Source organism: Equus asinus, chromosome 17 (genome assembly GCF_041296235.1).
Source record: "Equus asinus isolate D_3611 breed Donkey chromosome 17, EquAss-T2T_v2, whole genome shotgun sequence".
In the NCBI taxonomy this organism is placed as follows: Eukaryota; Metazoa; Chordata; class Mammalia; order Perissodactyla; family Equidae; genus Equus; species Equus asinus.
The window spans coordinates 37,782,075-37,801,125 of NC_091806.1; the positions used below are offsets into that span (position 1 = coordinate 37,782,075).

At 37.8% G+C, this 19,051-nt stretch overlaps 1 protein-coding gene across 1 annotated transcript; it reads left to right on the forward strand.

Moving 5' to 3' along the window:
• The first annotated feature begins 247 nt into the window (after window positions 1–247).
• Window positions 248–10,359, forward strand: OOSP2 (oocyte secreted protein 2). Its single transcript, XM_014861751.3, has 4 exons — window positions 248–323; window positions 5,975–6,153; window positions 7,204–7,307; window positions 10,176–10,359. The coding sequence occupies exons 1-4, from the start codon at window positions 248–250 to the stop codon at window positions 10,357–10,359; spliced, it is 543 nt and encodes a 180-aa protein (XP_014717237.1).
• Window positions 10,360–19,051: the final 8,692 nt, after the last annotated feature.

Consider the following 19,051-nt stretch of genomic DNA (forward strand, 5'->3'; position numbering starts at 1 on the left):
ACAGATATCAGGTGGCAATTTTCACCTGATACGCCTCTTTGGGCTTCAGTGTTGGGGTAATCAGAGTTTCTTACCACAGTGTCAACCAATTAGATGGTTGACACTGTGGTAAGAACAGCCGTGGGTTATCTAAATGAGCAGGAAAATGAAGGCAGCTGAGCATGGGGTGCCATATAAAATCACTTAAGCCACTTGCCACTTACTACTTCCTATTTCCTGAGAAGTCCTGTGCTGGGAGTCAGCCCAGATGAAGGTCTCTGTGGCTTTAGAGGTCTTGATTCTCCTTGCTGCCTTTATTTGGCCTTGCGCTGAGGACATCTATGGTAAATGACCAGTTGTAGAGAAGGCTGCCTTGGAGGGGTTACTCAGAAGGGTCACTTTCCAGGCAGGCACTCTCCTGGGGCCAAATATTTTGACCACGTATTTTCGGGTCCAGTAGACTTGAGTCCATATACTGAGGACACATTTTCTCTTTCTGCCTGAATGTCTGAGATTTTCTTTCTCCTTTGTTGTGGTCTTCTCTCTCCCTGGATCCTTCTCTGCAGAGGTTCCTTGGGAACAGCCCTCGACTCTGTTTTCAGTTTGCCATTTCAAACCCACTGCAAATTACCAGTAGCACTTGCCTGTATTGTAAGTTACTTGGTTCTATCTTAACTGACCTTCCTCTTTCCAGACTCTTCATATTTCCCCTTGATGATGCTCTTTTGTTCTTTTTAAAATGCTGTCTGATCTTCACTGATGTCAAATTCACCAATGGTTCTGCAAAGCCAATAGGATAAAGCAAAGTCAATGTCTGGGTCATCTATTAGATGATTCCAGTATATCTTGTCTATTTTACCTGGAATATTCTCCATGTTTTGTGTTATCTGAATGCTTCCCAGCTTCAAGTTCTGACTAAGTGTCAATGTCAACTACTCTAAGGCAGCATTTCAATATTATTTATGTTCTTTGTGTTTTTTTTTTGTTAAAGATTTTTATTTTTTCCTTTTTCTCCCCAAAGCCCCCCAGTACGTAGTTGTGTATTCTTCGTTGTGGGTCCTTCTAGTTGTGTCATGTGGGACGCTGCCTCAGCGTGGTTTGATGAGCAGTGCCATGTCCGCGCCCAGGATTCGAACTAACGAAACACTGGGCCGCCTGCAGCGGAGCGCACAGACTTAACCACTCGGCCACGGGGCCAGCCCCCTTTGTGTTTTTTTTTTTAAAGTCACTTAGATGTATCTATTTCCTTCTGCTTGAGGTGGAGTCTTTTTTGGAATTGATACTTGAATTTCCTATTTATCCATTTGGCCTGTAAACCCTTTGAGCAAGAACTATATATAGTTTCTGTTCTTTCCAACTTACCTAAAATGAATCTTTCAGAATGCCTAGAATAGCGCAGCTTGCGCGTTGGTTAGTTATGTTAGCTATGGACATTTGAATAATCTCAGTTCAGCACATGTGGAGAAAGGTCAGTGACCTGGGAGTCAGGGGAGGATTCTGGCTTCTGGGATGGGGTGAGTAGGGTGTTCAGGCTGGGCTATGGTACACGATGCTCGGGTGTGAGGAAGATCCTGCTTCAGTTAATGTATGCAGCAGCTATGTGTGTTCCTCAAATGATTTCTCAGCTATTTGAGATATAACCTCAGAATGTCAAACTGAAATTGACTCTAATATTAGTATGAATAAAAGTAGTGAAGGCAGAAGCGTGGACTTCTCATGTGTCTATGTCCACCTATCCTTTTAAACCTGTCTTGAATCCCAACTGTTGGAACCTTTTTGCCTTTAGGAAGGATATTCCTGATAATCTTGTCTAGGCGCTGTAGAGTAATACTTCAAACACGTGGAGGCATGTGATTCAAGTTACAGTGACTGAGGTAGAACAGGTGTCTCCAGTCCCAAAACAATTGAAAGTGCAAGAACATGGATAGATGTCAAAAAAAAAGTACGCTAAATGAAAGAAATCAGACAAAAAAGAGATCATACTGTATGTAGTTCATTTTTGTAAAATTCTAGAAAATACAAACGAATCTATAGCGACAAAAAGCAGATCAGTAGTTCCTTAGGGAGGGGGAAGGGAGCCTTCAAGTGGGTAGGAGAGAGTGATTATAAAAAGGCGCAAGAAAACATTTTTCCCCCAAATATCTCCCTGCCTGTTCTTTCTTGATGATGATTTATCTGTCAAGACCAAAAACTTCTGGGCTCAAATGGTGTTGGAGTTTTCCTACTCATTAATCACATAAATACCTTTTCATGCTGGGAAGATTCAGCTCCTCCAAAGTGCTGAAGAATATTCTGAATGTCTTCCAAGGCCTACTGGTCCCTAGTACTGGCTTGGGGGCCTTCCTAGTTAAGGTTTCAATTGTGAGCTATTCATTTCATTGTGTGATCTGACTTATTATTACCTCGCACTGATCACGTACGTGAGCACTGGTTAAATAGGAAAGAAGATAACACACAATTAGCCACTCTGACATATGACTGGCTTGCTCAGAATCATGTTAGGCTTATTCATGAGAAGTGTGAGATACTAAAATATTGATGGCAGATGGTCACTTTTAAGGACATTTGTTTCTTCCAACAATCACTTGTTGTCTTTTCCTAAACTGATGAAAGATTCATGTACAGGGAGATAATTTAGTGAGCTCTTGCTGTGGAAAAATTCTCCTCCAGTTCTTAGCATTTCTACAGCTACCATAGAGGGACAGTTTACTAATTAGGTCTGTGAAGTGGATAGGGTCAAGGTCAATCATGTGTATGGTTGGTGCCTAATAATACAAGTAATTTAACTTTTAGGCGATTTACACACTCCAGTTATAATGTTTGGCATATACTGTGTTATCAAGATTGGCATGAATGCTGGAAAACATCAGTGACAAGTTATCTAAATTGTACTAAGAAGGAAATCTTGTCTCCTGATTTTTCTGACCATATACCTGTTCATATATTTCTTCCAGAAGCAGGCTTTAAGTAAGGCTTCAGAGCTGGACTCCCTTATCAATTTACTCATCGCCTTATGTTCTTTCTGTAGGAGACAATAGCTAGTTATCATCATCCCTGAGTATTACTGAGCATACTCCTATTGTTGCTTTGCTTTTTTTTCCTTTTTTTTGCCTTTAAAGATGTGCTGGAGGGGCACAGGAGGCATTGATCAGACTTCAGCAGCGCCTGAATTACTTATTTGTGGAATGAGAGGATGCCACTTTTATTTACTTTCTAGGTTTTGCTAGGCTCCAAAGAGAACTGACATGCAAGTTCTTTAGTGGTGGCTATATTTAAACACATATAGTAATATGGAGAACTATGAGAGTATAGGAAATTTGTCTTAATTGTCATCCCAACCCAGTGTAACTTAACTTTCCAGTTACTATGCAAAATTACCAGCTTGAATGCATGTTCACTTTAACTAGTTCAGCCCAGTCCACGTATTGGTCTGAGGCTCCGAGCACAGTCAGTCAAATTGCCAGACTTTATGTTTAACTGGACTATGAATTTTCACTTTGAGTATCCTTCACTGACTTATGAGTAAACTGTATTGCAGTTTTTACCAGTTTCTTTTTAACTAATAATTGAGTGTCTACAGAATCTAAACCCTGTCCAGCCAGCTGGGAGAACACTGCCTCCCTAAAGTTTGGATTGCTAGTCAGGTTTTATTCTCTCCTGCCCTCTCCTTTCTTAAGTGGTAAAGTAGAAATTCTGCAATTTCTGCTCATTTAGAAGTCCTGTGTATAGGTTGTGCTATCTGCAAGGGTTACAATTGAAATTCTATATGTATATGTATATATACAATTATATGTATATACGTGTATCTACATATATTCAAGTGTGTTCTGTGCAGCCAGTGAATATGGAGATGATTAAGAAATGAAATCCATGTTTCAAAGTATTTATTCTAGCTTGGATGACAGGTTGTGTTACGGTTACTTGTATCAATGGGAAAATAGGAAGAAAAGATTTAAACCTATTGCTTTTGCTTTTGTCAAACAGGAGGAGGCTGTATCAGATGAGATCTAGAGTCATTCTTTGGGGTGTGATTCTAATGCCTTAATAAGCATAAGACAGATATCAGCTACTTACAAATAGTCTGCTTGGAAAAAGCTTTAAAAAATGTTTCTCATTTTAACTTTGTATGAATACATACATAAAGTTTGTATTGTGACTTGCTTCTTTCTCACAATTGTTTTCAGATTTACCTGTTTATATATATAGCTATGATTTATTTTATATAGCATATAGAATTTGATTATACAAATATATTACAATTTATTTCTTCGTTCCACTGTTGGTCATTTGACCCGGAATATTTTGTTCATTTACATTGGTTGTTATTGCTGATACACTTGCAATTCTTTGATTGCAACCAACTATTTTTTTTCCTCCCTTTTTCCATCTGCTTTTAATAGATGAAAGATTTACAAAATCATAATTTGTCTCCTTTGGGAGTTAGTGTGGCCAAGACAAATCATGTCAAAAGGACTTGTCAACTCAGGTCCTGTAGACCAGAGGATAAGATATTTTTTTCTCCCTCTCTTTCTCTTTCTTTTCTTACTTTTTAAAAATAAATAAAATAAATATTCTTAAGACTTTTTAAAAATTTATTTTATTTTTTAAATTTTTTTGGAGGAAGATTGGCCCTGAGCTAACATCTGCCACTAATCCTCCTCCTTTTGCCAAGGAAGACTGGCCCTGAGCTAACATCCACGCCCATCTTCCTCTACTTTACATGTGGGATGCCTACCACAGCGTGGTTTGCCAAGCGGTGCCATGTCTGCAGCTGGGATCCGAACCAGCAAACCCTGGGCCACCAAAGTGGAACGTGGGAACTTAACCGCTCTGCCACCAGGCTGGCCCCTTATTAAGACTTTTTACAGTCAAAAGTCAGTTTTCACTTCCATTCTGTATGGAAATTCTTGCTTTGGTTTATTTATTTCACAGCTATATGATAGTCTATAGTATGTCTATTCCATAATTTATTTATCCACTTTTCTCTTGGTGGACATTTGGCTTGTTCTGGGTTCTTTTCCTCTTTCAAATAATTCTGCAATATACTCTTCTGCACATCTTTTTATTACTTACTTTTTGTTCTTTTGTTTGTTTTTGGCTTTTTGTCTCTTTTTCCCTCTTTTTTGCCTTCTAGATTGTTTGAAATCTGTTTACTTTTGTCCTTCATTCTAGTTTGTCCTTCTCAAATTTGGAAGTATTACGATGTAATTTAAGGTTGCCTTTCTTTTCTGTCACTTATATGCATCTATAAATATGAAAGCTAATAAATCTTTGTTTTCTTTCTCAACAATAGAAGGACCTATGAAACTGAACTCTGATCACCCCTTCAGAAACTCTGGGTTAATGTTTATCCAGCAAACTAAGTCAAAATTTAGCACATTTTCACTTCTTCAAAAGGAAAGATGAAGCCATTAGAAATTGTGATTATTATTGACTTACTGAAGATTTCAATGTAGCAGATAAGAATGGCTTTTGCATAAAAAAGTTTCATAGAAATTTCATCCCAGTCAGTGGATTTTCTCTCTTTAAACTGTGTCCTCTCATGACTGTAATTGCTTCTGGTTCTGGCTGCTCTAGACGTGGATTCTTCTATACCAGCCTCACTCTCTCCTTCTCCCTCTCTGGAAAGTATTCCTGGGAGCGCATCACTCATATTCTAATGCATTGAAATTTACTTCTGCCCCTTATGTGTGGTCCTCGATATATCACCCACTTTGGAATCTAATTTCTTTAAGAGGAGGCGGGAGGCTATAAGATTATGGTTTTTCTTACTCTTATGGGTTGATTTTCTTCCCTTTGAAATGACTGAAATCTAGTTATTTGGAGATATAATTATGTAAATATTTTGGAAAAGAGTGGTACTATGAAAACTCTTTGTACCTTATTCTTTAAGCTGTGATTACCTTTTATTTATTACAAAGGGCGGAGCTGAATGCTCTTCGACCTCTTCTTTAAGACACTCATCTGATGCTTTCTCATGTGATTCTTTCTGCAGTGCAGATAAGTTGTTCTCTGGACTGGGTGATGGTCTCGGTTAGCCCATGTGCACACAGCAGCAATCGCTATATATTTGCTGATGAATTATATCTGGGATCGGGCTGCCCTGTGACTCAGATACAAACATTTGTGTATGATTTTATATATCCTGTTCATGACTGTGGCATCAGGACAAAGGTGAGAATAGTGATTATTTGTAAAAACAACATAAATAGTTTTTTATACTTTTATGCCCAGTGCCAAAATTATTCTTTTTTTAAAGAACAAATTTTGCTTCTAGTTATAGTAATTTATGGGTAGATGACAACACAGTTCCTTGTGTATCATTCACTGAATGTTGGGCCATCTGTGTGCACTGAACCTTAGTGCACAGATTTCCAGACTGATTAACGGGAACTGATTTTAAGTTGTCTTTAGGCTGCTATTGTATTTCACTAAAGCTTAGCAGACAGTTTTAAGTTTCATTCAATGCTCCTGATGTGGAAGGTCACCAGTCCTGGGAAGGTATTTCATATTCAACATCAGATCATTGGAATCTACCCATGTTCTATGAGGATGTGTGTCAATATGGGAAGTGGCTTTTCATTGGAATAAAATCTCTGTTGGTTATTTTGCTAGGCGCAAATCTTAAACTATTGTTACCCTAGAATATTGTCTTTTCATAGATTTGCAAATTGAAACAGTTTATATTCAAACTATTTTCAAATATTCAAATATTTCAAATATTCAATATTATTTTGGGCCAATGACTAATTTTAATACTCACCTATGAATAATTTGGTCTTTATTTTAGAAATGAGGGCTCTGAAGCTTTGGAAGTTGTATTAATAATTTGCCTTGGGATGCACAGCTGTTTGGTGATGGGTTAGATGCCAAACCAGGATGATTACGCTCCAAAAGTTACACTTTAAACCACTCTGTTATTTAACCACCAAGTCATCCTTCTCAAAAGAGCTGTTGAAAGCTTTTTCATTAATGGATAATGAAGATGGCTCTAAGTGGCAGTTTAGGTTTGCTCCTATGTACTATGCAGATTTTTCCCAGGCACTTTAAATCCACTCTTATGGATAACACTCCTCTTTGGTGGGTTGTCAGACCTTCGTCTGTACCTAACAAGTGACAGTAGCAATTTCTGTGATCTTCAATGTTTTCTACTTCCTGTTCAAATGTGTGCATACTTCCTCTATTACTAAAAATACCTTATACTTAAACTTTGTGCTCTCCTAGGTTGTTTCAGAGGATACTCTCCTCTTTCAAACTGAGATGTACTTTAAACCTAGGAATATACATTGTGACTGTCAGAAAATCCCTTTGGAGTGTTATGCCTCGAGGTGAGTCCAATAGACCAGACCCCTTTTGAATGCATTAGGTTCACCTTTACTTATGAGATACTTCTGCAGGTGCATAGATTTGAGAGATTATGACTCACCCATAAGCGTTATTCTGAACAAACACGAAATTGCATTTGCAAAAATATTTTAATAAACACCCTCATTTTTTATTCTTTAAAGGTAATATTCATTTTAGAATCAAACCATATACAATCTGGTGTAATTAGGTTATTTTACAGTAAATGAACTAGAAAGCAGAGTCATTTAATACTCCAAGTTACCTTAGTAGGTGTACGAATCAAGCATGATATGATCTTACAATGCTTCCTCCTTCATAATACTATTTTCTGATATATTTTATGGTTCAGTTCCATGTTAGGAGAGTAAATGGCTAAAAAATGAAGAGAAAACCAATCTTTCATTTTATTACTAACTCATGGAGATATATGAAAGGAAGGGCTTATTAGTCTAATCATTAAATGCACTTTGCAATTTTGTGGAACTGAGACATTGAATCCCAAATATCCCCCACACCAAACTTTGAGACCAAGTGGAATGGCATCTTGATACACTTTTACCACGTCACTGAAATATTTACATTGAATGTTATAAATCTGAGTGATGAATCTTGGAAACCACTGAAAGCCATAGAAAAATTCTATACTTGTTTAACATGTGGAAAGAGTTGACATCAAAAAAATTTAGAGCTCAGGGTTAATGTGCAATATCTTTTAGCAGGATCAGAGTACTTTTTTGGGGGGGGATTGGTATGTTTTTATCATAGTAAATGTACATAAGATAAAATTTACCATTTTAACTATCTTTTTATTGAGATAACATTGATTTATAATATTATATAAATTTCAGGTGTACATCATTATATTTTAATTTCTGTGTAGATTACATCATGTTCACCACCCAAAGATTACTTACCATCTGTTACCATACACATGTGCCCAGTCACTTCTTTTGCCCTCCTCCCTCCCCACTTCCCCTCTGATAATCACCAGTCTAATCTCTGTATCTATGTGTTTGTTGTTTTTAATCTTCTATTTGTGAGTGAGATCATATAGTATTTGACTTTCTCCTTCTGACTTATTTCACTTAGCATAATACCCTCAAGGTCCATCCCTGTTGTCACAAATAGCAAGATTTCATCTTTTTTTATGGTTGAGTAGTATTCCATTGTGTATATATACCATATCTTCTTTATCAATTTGTCCCTTGATGAGCCCTTAGGTTGTTTCCAAGTCTTGGCTATTGTAAATAATGCCACAATGAAGATAGGGGTGCATATATCTTTACGCATTCATGTTTTCATGTTCTTTGGATAAATACCCAGTAGTGGAATAGTTTGACTTTATGGTAGCTCTGTTCTTAATTTTTTGAGGAATCTCCATACTGTTTTCCCTAGTGGCTGCACCAGTTTGTATTCTCGCCGGCAGTGTATGAGAGTTCCCTTTTCTCCACATCCTGTCTAAAACTTGTTGTTTCTTGTCTTGTTAATTATAGCCATTCTGACAGGCATGAGTTTTGACTTGCATTTCCTTAATAATTAGTGATGTTAAACATCTTTGCACATGCCTGTTGGCCATCTGTATATCTTCTTTGGAAAAATATCTGTTCAGATCTTTTGCCTATTTTTTAATTGAGTTGTTAGTTTTTTTGTTGTTGAGATGTATGAGTTCTTTATATATTTTGGATATTAACCCCTTATCCAGTATATGGTTGGCAAATATCTTCTCCCAATTGTTAGGTTGTCTTTTTGTCTTGTTGATGGTTTCCTTCGCTGTGCAGAAGCTTTTTAGTTTGATGTAGTCCCACTGGTTTATTTTTTCTATTGTTTCCCTTCCCAGTCAGACATGATATTTGAAATATGCTGCTAAGACCTATGTTGAAGAGCGTACTGCCTATGTTTTCCTCTAGAATTTTTATGGTTTCAGGTGTTACATTCAAGTCTTTAACCCATTGTGAGTTAATTTTTGTGTGCATGGTGTAAGATAATGGTCTACTTTCATTCTTTTGCATGTGGTGTCCAGTTTTCCTAACACCATTTATTGAAGAGACTGTCTCCATTGTATGCTCTTGGCTCCCTTGTTGAAAATTAGCTGTCCATATATATGTGGGTTTATTTCTGGGCTTTTGACCATTTTAACCATTTTTAAGTGTGTAGTTCAGTGGCATCAAGTACATTCACATCGCTGAATACTCTTTATCCTCCATTTACTTATTTTCATAGGGCCAAACCAAGGCTGAGGGATTTAATGATACTCTGGGAAGTAGCTGACCCTAAATAGAAACCAACACTTGATTCTCAAACACACACACATTTTCATCCCTATATCTTAGCCAATGCTTAGAGTAATGTAAAAAGCTCTGACCTAATGCCCTGGAGCATTGTCTCTGCAAAGGCTACCAGACTAATAGTAATGACTAAGGCATTTCCATTTTGATAGTAGTTTTTATATTGTTTGCAGCTTATCTTCCTTAGACAAAAATGAAGACTAGGCCAACAAAGGTATATGATCAGGTTTTTGGTGCATGAATTCTACCATGTGTACACACACACACCCCTCCCTTGCCACCACTACACTGGGTCAGATTAAGCTTTTGACAGTTTTTACTTACTGTTCTCAGGAGCCACTTGTCTAAGTTTGTTTTACTGGGCACTTTGGTGCTCTGCCAATGCAGGCATTATAAATCATCTATTATGCAGAATGTACAGGCATTATACCACACTAAATCACCATACTGAAATGATCCTGGCATTAAACAGTGGTAAAAATAACTTGGCCCCAAATTTAGACTCAGAAGGACCTGGTACCTAGTATGCCAACCTTACCTGCTTTCTGTTTTCCTTTTCTTTAGGAAATCAATATGGCTTATACCAGTTTCTATAGACAATGAAATAAAATTGGATCCTAGTCCCTTTATTGCTGACTTTGAGACAACGCCAGAAGAGTTAGGATTATTAAATTGTAGTCAAACTGAGTCCCTCCTACGGAGAAATGGAAACTTGGAATTGGTATCATCAATCTTGTTGGAAAAATAATGTATTTTTATACAAAAAAATAGTTGGTATAAATCTTTCCTTAGGCATCTAATCCCTAAAAAAAAAAAAAAACCTTAATTCAGTAAAGATCCTGATTCAGTGAAAGTATATTTTTAGGTACTTTTATTCATTAGGGGTATGGCATACTAATTTAATGTTAACTGTTAGGTAATTCATATTACTCATTTAAGTTTTATTTTCTGTTCTATATAGTATATTCAGGAATATGTCTTCAATAATAGTAGTTTGATCTCTTTACATGACCCTCCAAGAAATATGTTCTAAATCTTTTTCAGTAAGGATGAAAAATAGAGATAGGCATGTAAATGTGCCAGAAATTAAAATTTGTGCAGAGTCTAAAATTTAACATACTGACTCTTAAGAAAGACAAAGTCCTTTTATGTGAAGATGCTTTAACATGTGTGGGCTTGCCTATTTAATAACTAAAGTTGGGTCCTAAAAATAATTTAATGTATATCACATTTGAGTAATTAATACAGAAGAAATTAGGTTCATATTCTAGACTTTAAGAAGCACTCCTTTAACTGAAATTTGATGTCAGAGTTTCCTTTCTCCCTGGCGAATTCTTTCACACTTGAAATATTTGGCTGATTGAGGCGATCAAGCGTAGAGCCATCCCACCACTTAAGAGCAGTTATTAGATGATCATTTATCACCAGTTACTTGTACCATCTTCTTTTCCCTAAAGAGGGAGTCTGTCCATGTAACACACCTAAAATCACTTCTGGTTTTTGGGAAATTTCTTATATCAATTATGAGAATTGAACTGTGCCATTGGTTACTCAATTGGTTATTGAACGTATTTGGATGCTACATCGTTCTGGAAACAGATTTTTGCCAAAATATTTTTCATTAAGGTTTTAAAAAATTTAAAGTGCTACTATCTTATCATTTTTAATAAAATACTGCTTATGGTTGGTTACTTAAAGAATTTAAGCATCATCATAATGGACATCTACCTTTGGCAATAAACATACATCTAAGAGGTAACACTTCTCTAAGGCTTAATGAGTGTCAGGCAATACTATCACCATGTTATGACAATTTATTTAATCCTAGTAACCCAAAGAGTTATGTATTACTACTATCTCAATTTTACAGACACGAAAACAAACACAGTTTAAATCATTTGCCTGAGTTGCACAGCTGGTCTCAAAACGTATACTTGAAATTTGCTAGGAGAGTGGATCTTGAGTATTCTTACCACACACAAAAAATAGTAACTGTGAGGTGATGGATATGTTAATTAGCCTGATTGTGGTAACCATTTCATATTGAGTATGTATATCAAAACATCACATTGTACACCGTAAATATACACAATTTTTATTTGTCAATTATACCTCAAAAAAACTGGAAAAAAATTAAAATAGGAAAAACAAAAAAAACCATAGAGACCAAAATTGGGTGATCTGGACCTAGATCTGTCTCTGCCATTAGCCACCACGCTCTACTGCCTCAAATTGTTTTAGGCTGCTAAACTTTAGTTCTCTAGAAAACAATTGCTATTAAAGCAGCTACACAGCCTGCAATAAAACTTAAGAAAGTTTATCTATAGACAGAGAGTGATTTTCCTGAATCTGGGGCTAAAGTCACTTTATGCTAATGGATTTTGGAGGCTGTCAAGTAGGACGAATGATTGCTCAGGGCACAGGAAATAATTGGGTGTGAGGCAACAAGTTTCTGTCTTCAATATCCTTGTGCTACAACATGAAGAGTGATTGTGAGGCTGGATTCTAGAAGTGTTATGGAACCAGCTTTGTTTTTGCCCACCACCCAGAAAGCCAAACACTGAGAAGACGAGATTGCAGCAGAGAGAGGGTTTAATCACAAGGCAGCCATTCGAGGAAGCAAGAGCATGAGCTTCAAATTCGCTTCCCTGAAAATAGGGACTCAGGGTACGGGATAGGGGGCAAGGTGGTCTTAAATGTGGAGAGAGGTGATTGGAGGTGAGGAGAGGAGAGGTAATTGATGATCTGCACAAGCGTAGTCAGACTTCATGCCTCTTCATAGGACCCATGTTCACAAAATGGTGGCATTAGCATGATCTGAGGGTGGACATTTTAGCTTCTTGATGTTAAAAGGTTGCCTATTGGACATCTGTGTGGGCCCACTTGATGAGTTGGTGGTCTCAACCAGGCTGAAGTGGACAAGGAGTTCTAATTCCTAAAAAACAGCTCACACACCCAATACCATGGTGACCCAGGCTCCAGGAAGATGTTACCTATAGGAACCTAGTGGGAGTCAGATAGCATATTGCCTAAGCAGCACAGTTAATGATGGGTGGGTTAAACAGCTAAAAGCTATAATCAGTAATTGCAAAAAGGAAAAACTTGAGTACAAGATGCTTGATCATCAATGGCTGTTTGCCAGCTTCAGAAGGGTGGGACCCCCTTAACCTGCCACTTCATTTTATAGGCAATGTCAACTAGACTTAGAAACAGGAAGCAATTTGTCTCAAATTCATACTAACATTTAATAAGGAGCCAGGATAAATCCAGTTCCAATCTTCCTTTCACAAACTCTCCCATCTTCCTTAATTATGAATTCAGTTATCTTTATTTTATCTGTATTATCTGTATTTATTAATTTAAAACATTGGAAAGTGCTTATTTTGGCATAGACATCAATTTGATTGAACCACATGAGATTTCATTTCAGTTTCCCTCTCTTCCTGTCATATAAAACAAGGAATATAATATATTTAAGAGGAAAACAAGTCAACAGTTAAACATATAAACTAATTACTGTTAATTTTTTGTTAATGTTTGTGCCAAACCTAGCTTTCCCTCCACAAAAATTAAAAGAAATTATCCATTAATTGTGAGAATTATACTGAGCTTTATGTATTATCATTAATGAATGTATTACTCAATCATTTACCAAAAGAAGAAACAGATGCCCATGTCCACAGAAGCTTATATTATCATGGGGGACGTCTCCAGGCTACCAGCAGGAACATATAGTTTTTATCTTAGTGAAATGAGAAGCTATTGTGGGCATTGTGAGCAGAGCAGTGACATGATCTGATTTATATTTTAAAATCACTCTTGGGGCTGGCCCCGTGGCCGAGTGGTTAAGTTCGCGCGCTCCGCTGCAGGCGGCCCAGTGTTTCGTCGGTTCGAATCCTGGGCGCGGACATGGCACTGCTCATCAGACCACGCTGAGGCGGCGTCCCACATGCCACAACTGGAGGAACCCACAGCGAAGAATACACAACTATGTACCGGGGGGCTTTGGGGAGAAAAAGGAAAAAATAAAATCTTAAAAAAAAAAAAAATCACTCTTATTACCCTATGAACAATGGATGAGAGCAGTAGCTTAGAGGCATTGTAAGAATTTTATAAGTAATTAAGTCAAGAGATGATGCCATCATGGCCTGAGTTGGTGGCAGTGAAGATGGAAAAATATGTGGACTAAATTTCTATATGCTTTGGAGATGGAAGAAAGAATTTCCAAATGGATTTAAAGTAGGGTAAGAAATAAATCATAATTAAGCGTGACAACTAGATGTCTGGCTCAGGCAATTGTGTGGATGGTACTAATATTTATTAATACTGGGAAGATTGACGATAGGACATTTTGGCCATAAGCTGAGAGTCAAGCTAACAATTAATTGGATAATTAGTCAAAGACTACCTTGAATGGCATTTGAGAAAATGAAAGCAAGAGGTGGAATGTGACCGTGGGGTCTATTTTCGTGACTGAATTTCTGTTTAATGTTTCTCACTTTCTTATTTCAATGTATGCAAAATATTTAAGAATTTAAATCAAGTCTATATTTCTATAATTAATTCAAAAATATATGAAAAGGCCCTTTGTTCCACCCCCTGCCCTGCCACTGCTTTTTTTAAGTTACTTGGGGGGAAATTATAAGACTATTCTTGAATAATACTTTAGGGAACTTGACTGCTGCTGGAATAGTTGGAATCTAGGAGTGAATGATTCAGATTTTAGGTCTCATACTGCCCATTGTACAAAGCAGGCCCCGAAGAGTAAAAGTCCAATTTCCCTGCCAAATGATGAGAGAGAGAGCCTTAGGAGACACAAAGTAGGGGAGCATTAGGGAGGAGATGCAGATTTAAGGACCTCCTAAGCCAGAGGGAAGAGGAATCCCTGTCCAGACAGGAGGTTAGTAGACAACCTTGTGAGCAAGAATTTCCAGTTCTTGCAACGGAAGGGATAGGCTCCTCTGGAGAGAACTCGGTGGGGAAAAGATGAAGCACTTGATACAATGACTTCATCCCAGGAACCAGGGCAAAGGTGGGAAGTCGGCTGCAAAAAGCCAAGCCACGGTCAGGCTCTGCACAGAACTCAGGCCCATTGGAAACCAGCCCTCCTTTCATGGAGGGATACTGAAATGCAGGAGGGCATGCCAACTATTGGCCTCTTCCTGGAGAAGAACCTGGGTCTTAGAGATGGATTTCTTACCTGGCAAGAAAGTAGCACAAGAAGGGATCTAGTCCTAGGTAGGACCCATGAGTGAGTGACTCCAGGGCTTTGTTCTACCTTATTATGTCAGTGGACACATGTTCAATCAATACTCAGGACTATTTAGAATATGCATAGGCATCCACTTCTTTTTTTTTTTTATTCATGGACATTTGTGACCTACCCTACCAGACTCTAACTTGTATATCCTGTTCATCTCTGTATGCCCATTGCAGGTATTTCAGTACATTGTATCTAATAGGTGCTCAACAAGTAGTTTTTTCAATTTTATTGAGCTCATATTGGTTTATAACATCGTGTACATTTCAGGTGTACATTATTTTATATCAATTTCTGTGTAGACTGCATCACGTTTTCCACCAGTAGTCTAATTTTTATCCATCGCCATACATATGGGCCCCTTTACCGCTTACCCCATAGGCATCCACTTCTATTTCTAGTTGGAACATAAATTTAGGAAGATGTGATGCTAACAAAGGAGTTACATAAAAAAAGAACCTAACCATTTTGATTACAGAGCCTATGTTCCTCCTATTCATCCAAAATAGTAGTCAGAATATCAAAAGGTCACATCAAGTGAAATAGAATTAAAATTAGGGATATTTAAAAGACTCCTCCATAAATAAGGAGTGATCCTGAATTATTTATAAGTCAAGGACTCTGTATTGTGTAAAAACATTAGAATCCCTTAGTATCTACTGCTTTTCTTCTCTGGAGAAGATTGAACAGGCATTTTAGGAATGAAAGCTCTTTCCAGAGAAATAGAATCTGTGCTATTCTAATCAGATAATTCTACTTACAACTCATAGGAAAGAGAGTCCAAAGCTTTCCAAGTCAATAACAGAGAAATAAACCCCAAAAGGGTAGTGATATATGTTCCTTGTAGCAGTTAGGGTTCAACTAGGGAAGCAGAACCAGTATGAGTGATATTGATAAGGGCCTTATGATAAATAACAATGAATTTTGGGAACTGGGAAAGAAATTTGTGGAAGGTTATTGCCTTTCCATCTGGTGGTGGACCTGATGCTGCTGTAGGTCAGGAGAGTGGCAGCCTGGAAAAAAAAGCCGGACATGAAAAATGGTTAAGATGGTAAACTTTATGTAATGTGTTTTTAACCACGATGACGATAACAATAATAATTTAAAAAGCTGGACTTGAAGCATGGAAGCATGGGGACATATTGAAACCTGCATTTTTATCTCATTGTCTCTAATCTCGACCTTACGGATGATCTGCAGAAGAAGCCAGCATTCATCCTCATGGAGTCACACAACTACCTGGTCTAAGGCTCAGGGAGGCTGAAGGAGGAGATCTGGTGAGAGCAGGAGAAGCTGCAGGCCCAGCTATGGTCCAGTGGTAGCAAGGTGCACCAGCAGATCAGCAAATGTACATGCTGCACAATACCCAGCCCTCTAAATCCACCCTTGGAGCTCCTTGGCTGCTGCCTTACTTCTGCTTTCCAAATCTCATGCAAATTTCTATCATGGCTACCTTGACCTAGAACTTTTCAGGGAAGGGAATTCTGGCAAATCTAGCTGCAGCTTAGCTAAATGGACACAGGACAACTCTTAGGCTGGTAAAAATAGCAGGCCGGATAGTGCTATGGAGGGCAGAAAGTGGGAGTATTGGAAACTGCATACACTGTAAATGTGCTCATAGGTGATGTAGGCATTCTAGCGTATTCAGTCTAGCAGTCCTCAATAAAATTAATTATGTGCATATCCTGTGGCCTAGCAATCATAGTTTTTGTTTTTGTTTTTGTTGAGGAAGATTGGTCCTGAGCTAACATCTGTTGCCAATCTTCCTCTGTTTTTTTTTTTCTCCCCAAAGCCTCACTATATAGTTGTACATCCTAGTTGTAAGCCATTCTAGTTCTTCTATGTGGGATGCCACTACAGCATGGCTTGATGAACGGTGTGTAAGTCTGTGCCTAGGACCTGAACTGGTGAACCCTGGGCTGCCAAAGTGGAGTGCAAGAACGTAACCCCTCAGCCATGGGGCCAGCCGTTACAATCATAGTTTTGATTGTATATCTCAAAGAAATTTTCACACAGATTTAGAGAAGATGGGTATGAGAAGAATCTTCAAATCATTGTGGGGGTAAGAGTTGGGATCCATTTGGCTGTTCATCTCTGAACTGGTGGTCAGGTAAGAAGTGATAAATGTGCTCTAAGGAAGATGATGTAGCTGCTGGAAGAAGCAGATTAGACACTCACATAGAATAAGTATGATTGGGTATTAATAACAGACCTGAGTAAACAAAGCACAAAAATAAAATCTATAACACAATGGCATTTATGTATATTAAAAATGTATGTATGTAAAACAGAAATATGCATTTCATAAGAATGCAAATAAAATAATATGCATTAGATATTAGAATGGTTGCCTTTGGTGGGGAGGAGAATGCAGACGAAAGGCAATAGACAAGAGAGAGAATTAGTGAACTGTAATTCTTCATTTAGTGCCCATCTTGCACCACAGAGGATATACTTATCAGTATGAAGTCCTACAAAAATGGCTCCAATGAGTGAAATCTGTTGGACTCCAAGCTAAGATTCAATTTTCTCCCCTAAAATAAAGTATGCGAGCCAGCTTGATAGAGGGGACAATCTTTCTTGAAGAGATTAATTTGTTCTTTCCTCTCTCATCTCCAATCATCTGATTTTAAAGATCTTTCCGATTTACCCAGTGGTTCCCCAGTCTGGCTTCACATTAGAATCACCTTGGGACTGTTTAAAATAAATGTCCTTGTGGGTGGATCCACGCCAGCAGTATTGACTTAATGCCTTATAAACTCCCCAGAAGATTCCACTAGGTAGTTGAAAGTTGAGAACAACTGTCATAAAATTTTCTATCTAGAATATTTCTCTTTCTATCAACAAATATTGTGATAAAATCTCTGGCTTCCTGAGGAACCCTAAAAATGCAATGTTTTCCTTCAAATTCTAAGACAAGATCTCTGCAAAGTGTATTTGTTCCCCTTTGTCTAAGCAACAGCATGAGGTCAAAACAGGAAAGAATCAAGGCTAATTTCTGATCCTTGGTTTCATTTCATTTCTTGGCTCACTATTGCAGGCCTCCAGTAACAGTCCTTGTCCACTGTAACCTTTTATTATCTTACAACGTCGACGTAAATAATCCATAAGCAATCTATAAATCAAAATTGGGAGGAGTTTATTATGAGCCAGATCTGAGGACTAGGCCTGGGCCTTCCTTTCCTAAGGAAGAAAGGGCACCAAAGAAGTGAGGTGTACTGAGTGGTTATACGCCGTCAAATAACATGTATCACATATGATTGGAATGTCCCTTTTACAGCAGTCACGAGATTGCCTAGGTGGCACAGGGATTCACACAGTAGGTAGCTGGTCTGTTGTCTTGAGCTGGGTGGTCACTGGGTGGGTGCAGCGATTAATTCCTAGCCTAGGGAAAGATGCTTATCCTTAAGGAAGTGCCAATGTGGAAGAAGTTCCATCTTTATTTGAAGGACGTTTGTTCTTGTCTTTGGGATATAGCAAATGCTTAAAGCAGATATACAATGCATGCTCAGTGACCACATCTGGCCCTTTAGGAAAAACAAGGTCAGGCTGAATTAATTTTACACCAATGGCTTCCTCATATACTTCAATATATCCAATTGCTTGCCATTTATTTATCTATAGTTAAACTAAATAATATCATTTCTGTCAGGGCAGGTTTCAAAGCAGTGACTTAAAAACTTGCAAAGTTATAAACTAGTAAGCAATGAATCAAAGCCATTTAACACATTCCAAAATCAGAGACCTTAAATAGTTAACTCTTTTTCTCAATAAAGTTTATACACTTATTGAGATAAATAAAGGTCCTACCTCAAGAAGAGCATAATTTTAGTAAGTATGTGCACACATCAGCGTGAGTGTGGGTGTAGGGATAAAACCAACAATGCAAGCAATGATATTTAGTAACTGGATTGAGACAAGCAAGTCTTGAGAAATATATTACTTTTCAAATAGTCTAATGGGTCCCTTGTGAATGAACAGCTAGAATATTGACTTTGTTCAAATAAAGATTCATTTTTTCCTTTTGGAAGTTAGCAACTTGAGTTTTGAATTTAATCATTCATTATGGTATTTCAGCACCAAAATCTGGTCAGCCTTCTCGAAAATGTCCTCTTGCTGGGGGATGTCGCACACCAGTGGAAGAAATCTCCATGAATCTTCTTGTGAAAGCCATTTCTTG

Bases quoted from the DNA above. Each gene is read 5' to 3' on its own strand.
- OOSP2 (XM_014861751.3), top strand. From the start codon at position 248: ATGAAGGTCTCTGTGGCTTTAGAGGTCTTGATTCTCCTTGCTGCCTTT. The intron at 324-5,974 runs GTAAATGACCAG...TTCTTTCTGCAG, and splicing joins TTGCGCTGAGGACATCTATG to TGCAGATAAGTTGTTCTCTG. The intron at 7,308-10,175 runs GTGAGTCCAATA...CCTTTTCTTTAG, and splicing joins TTGGAGTGTTATGCCTCGAG to GAAATCAATATGGCTTATAC.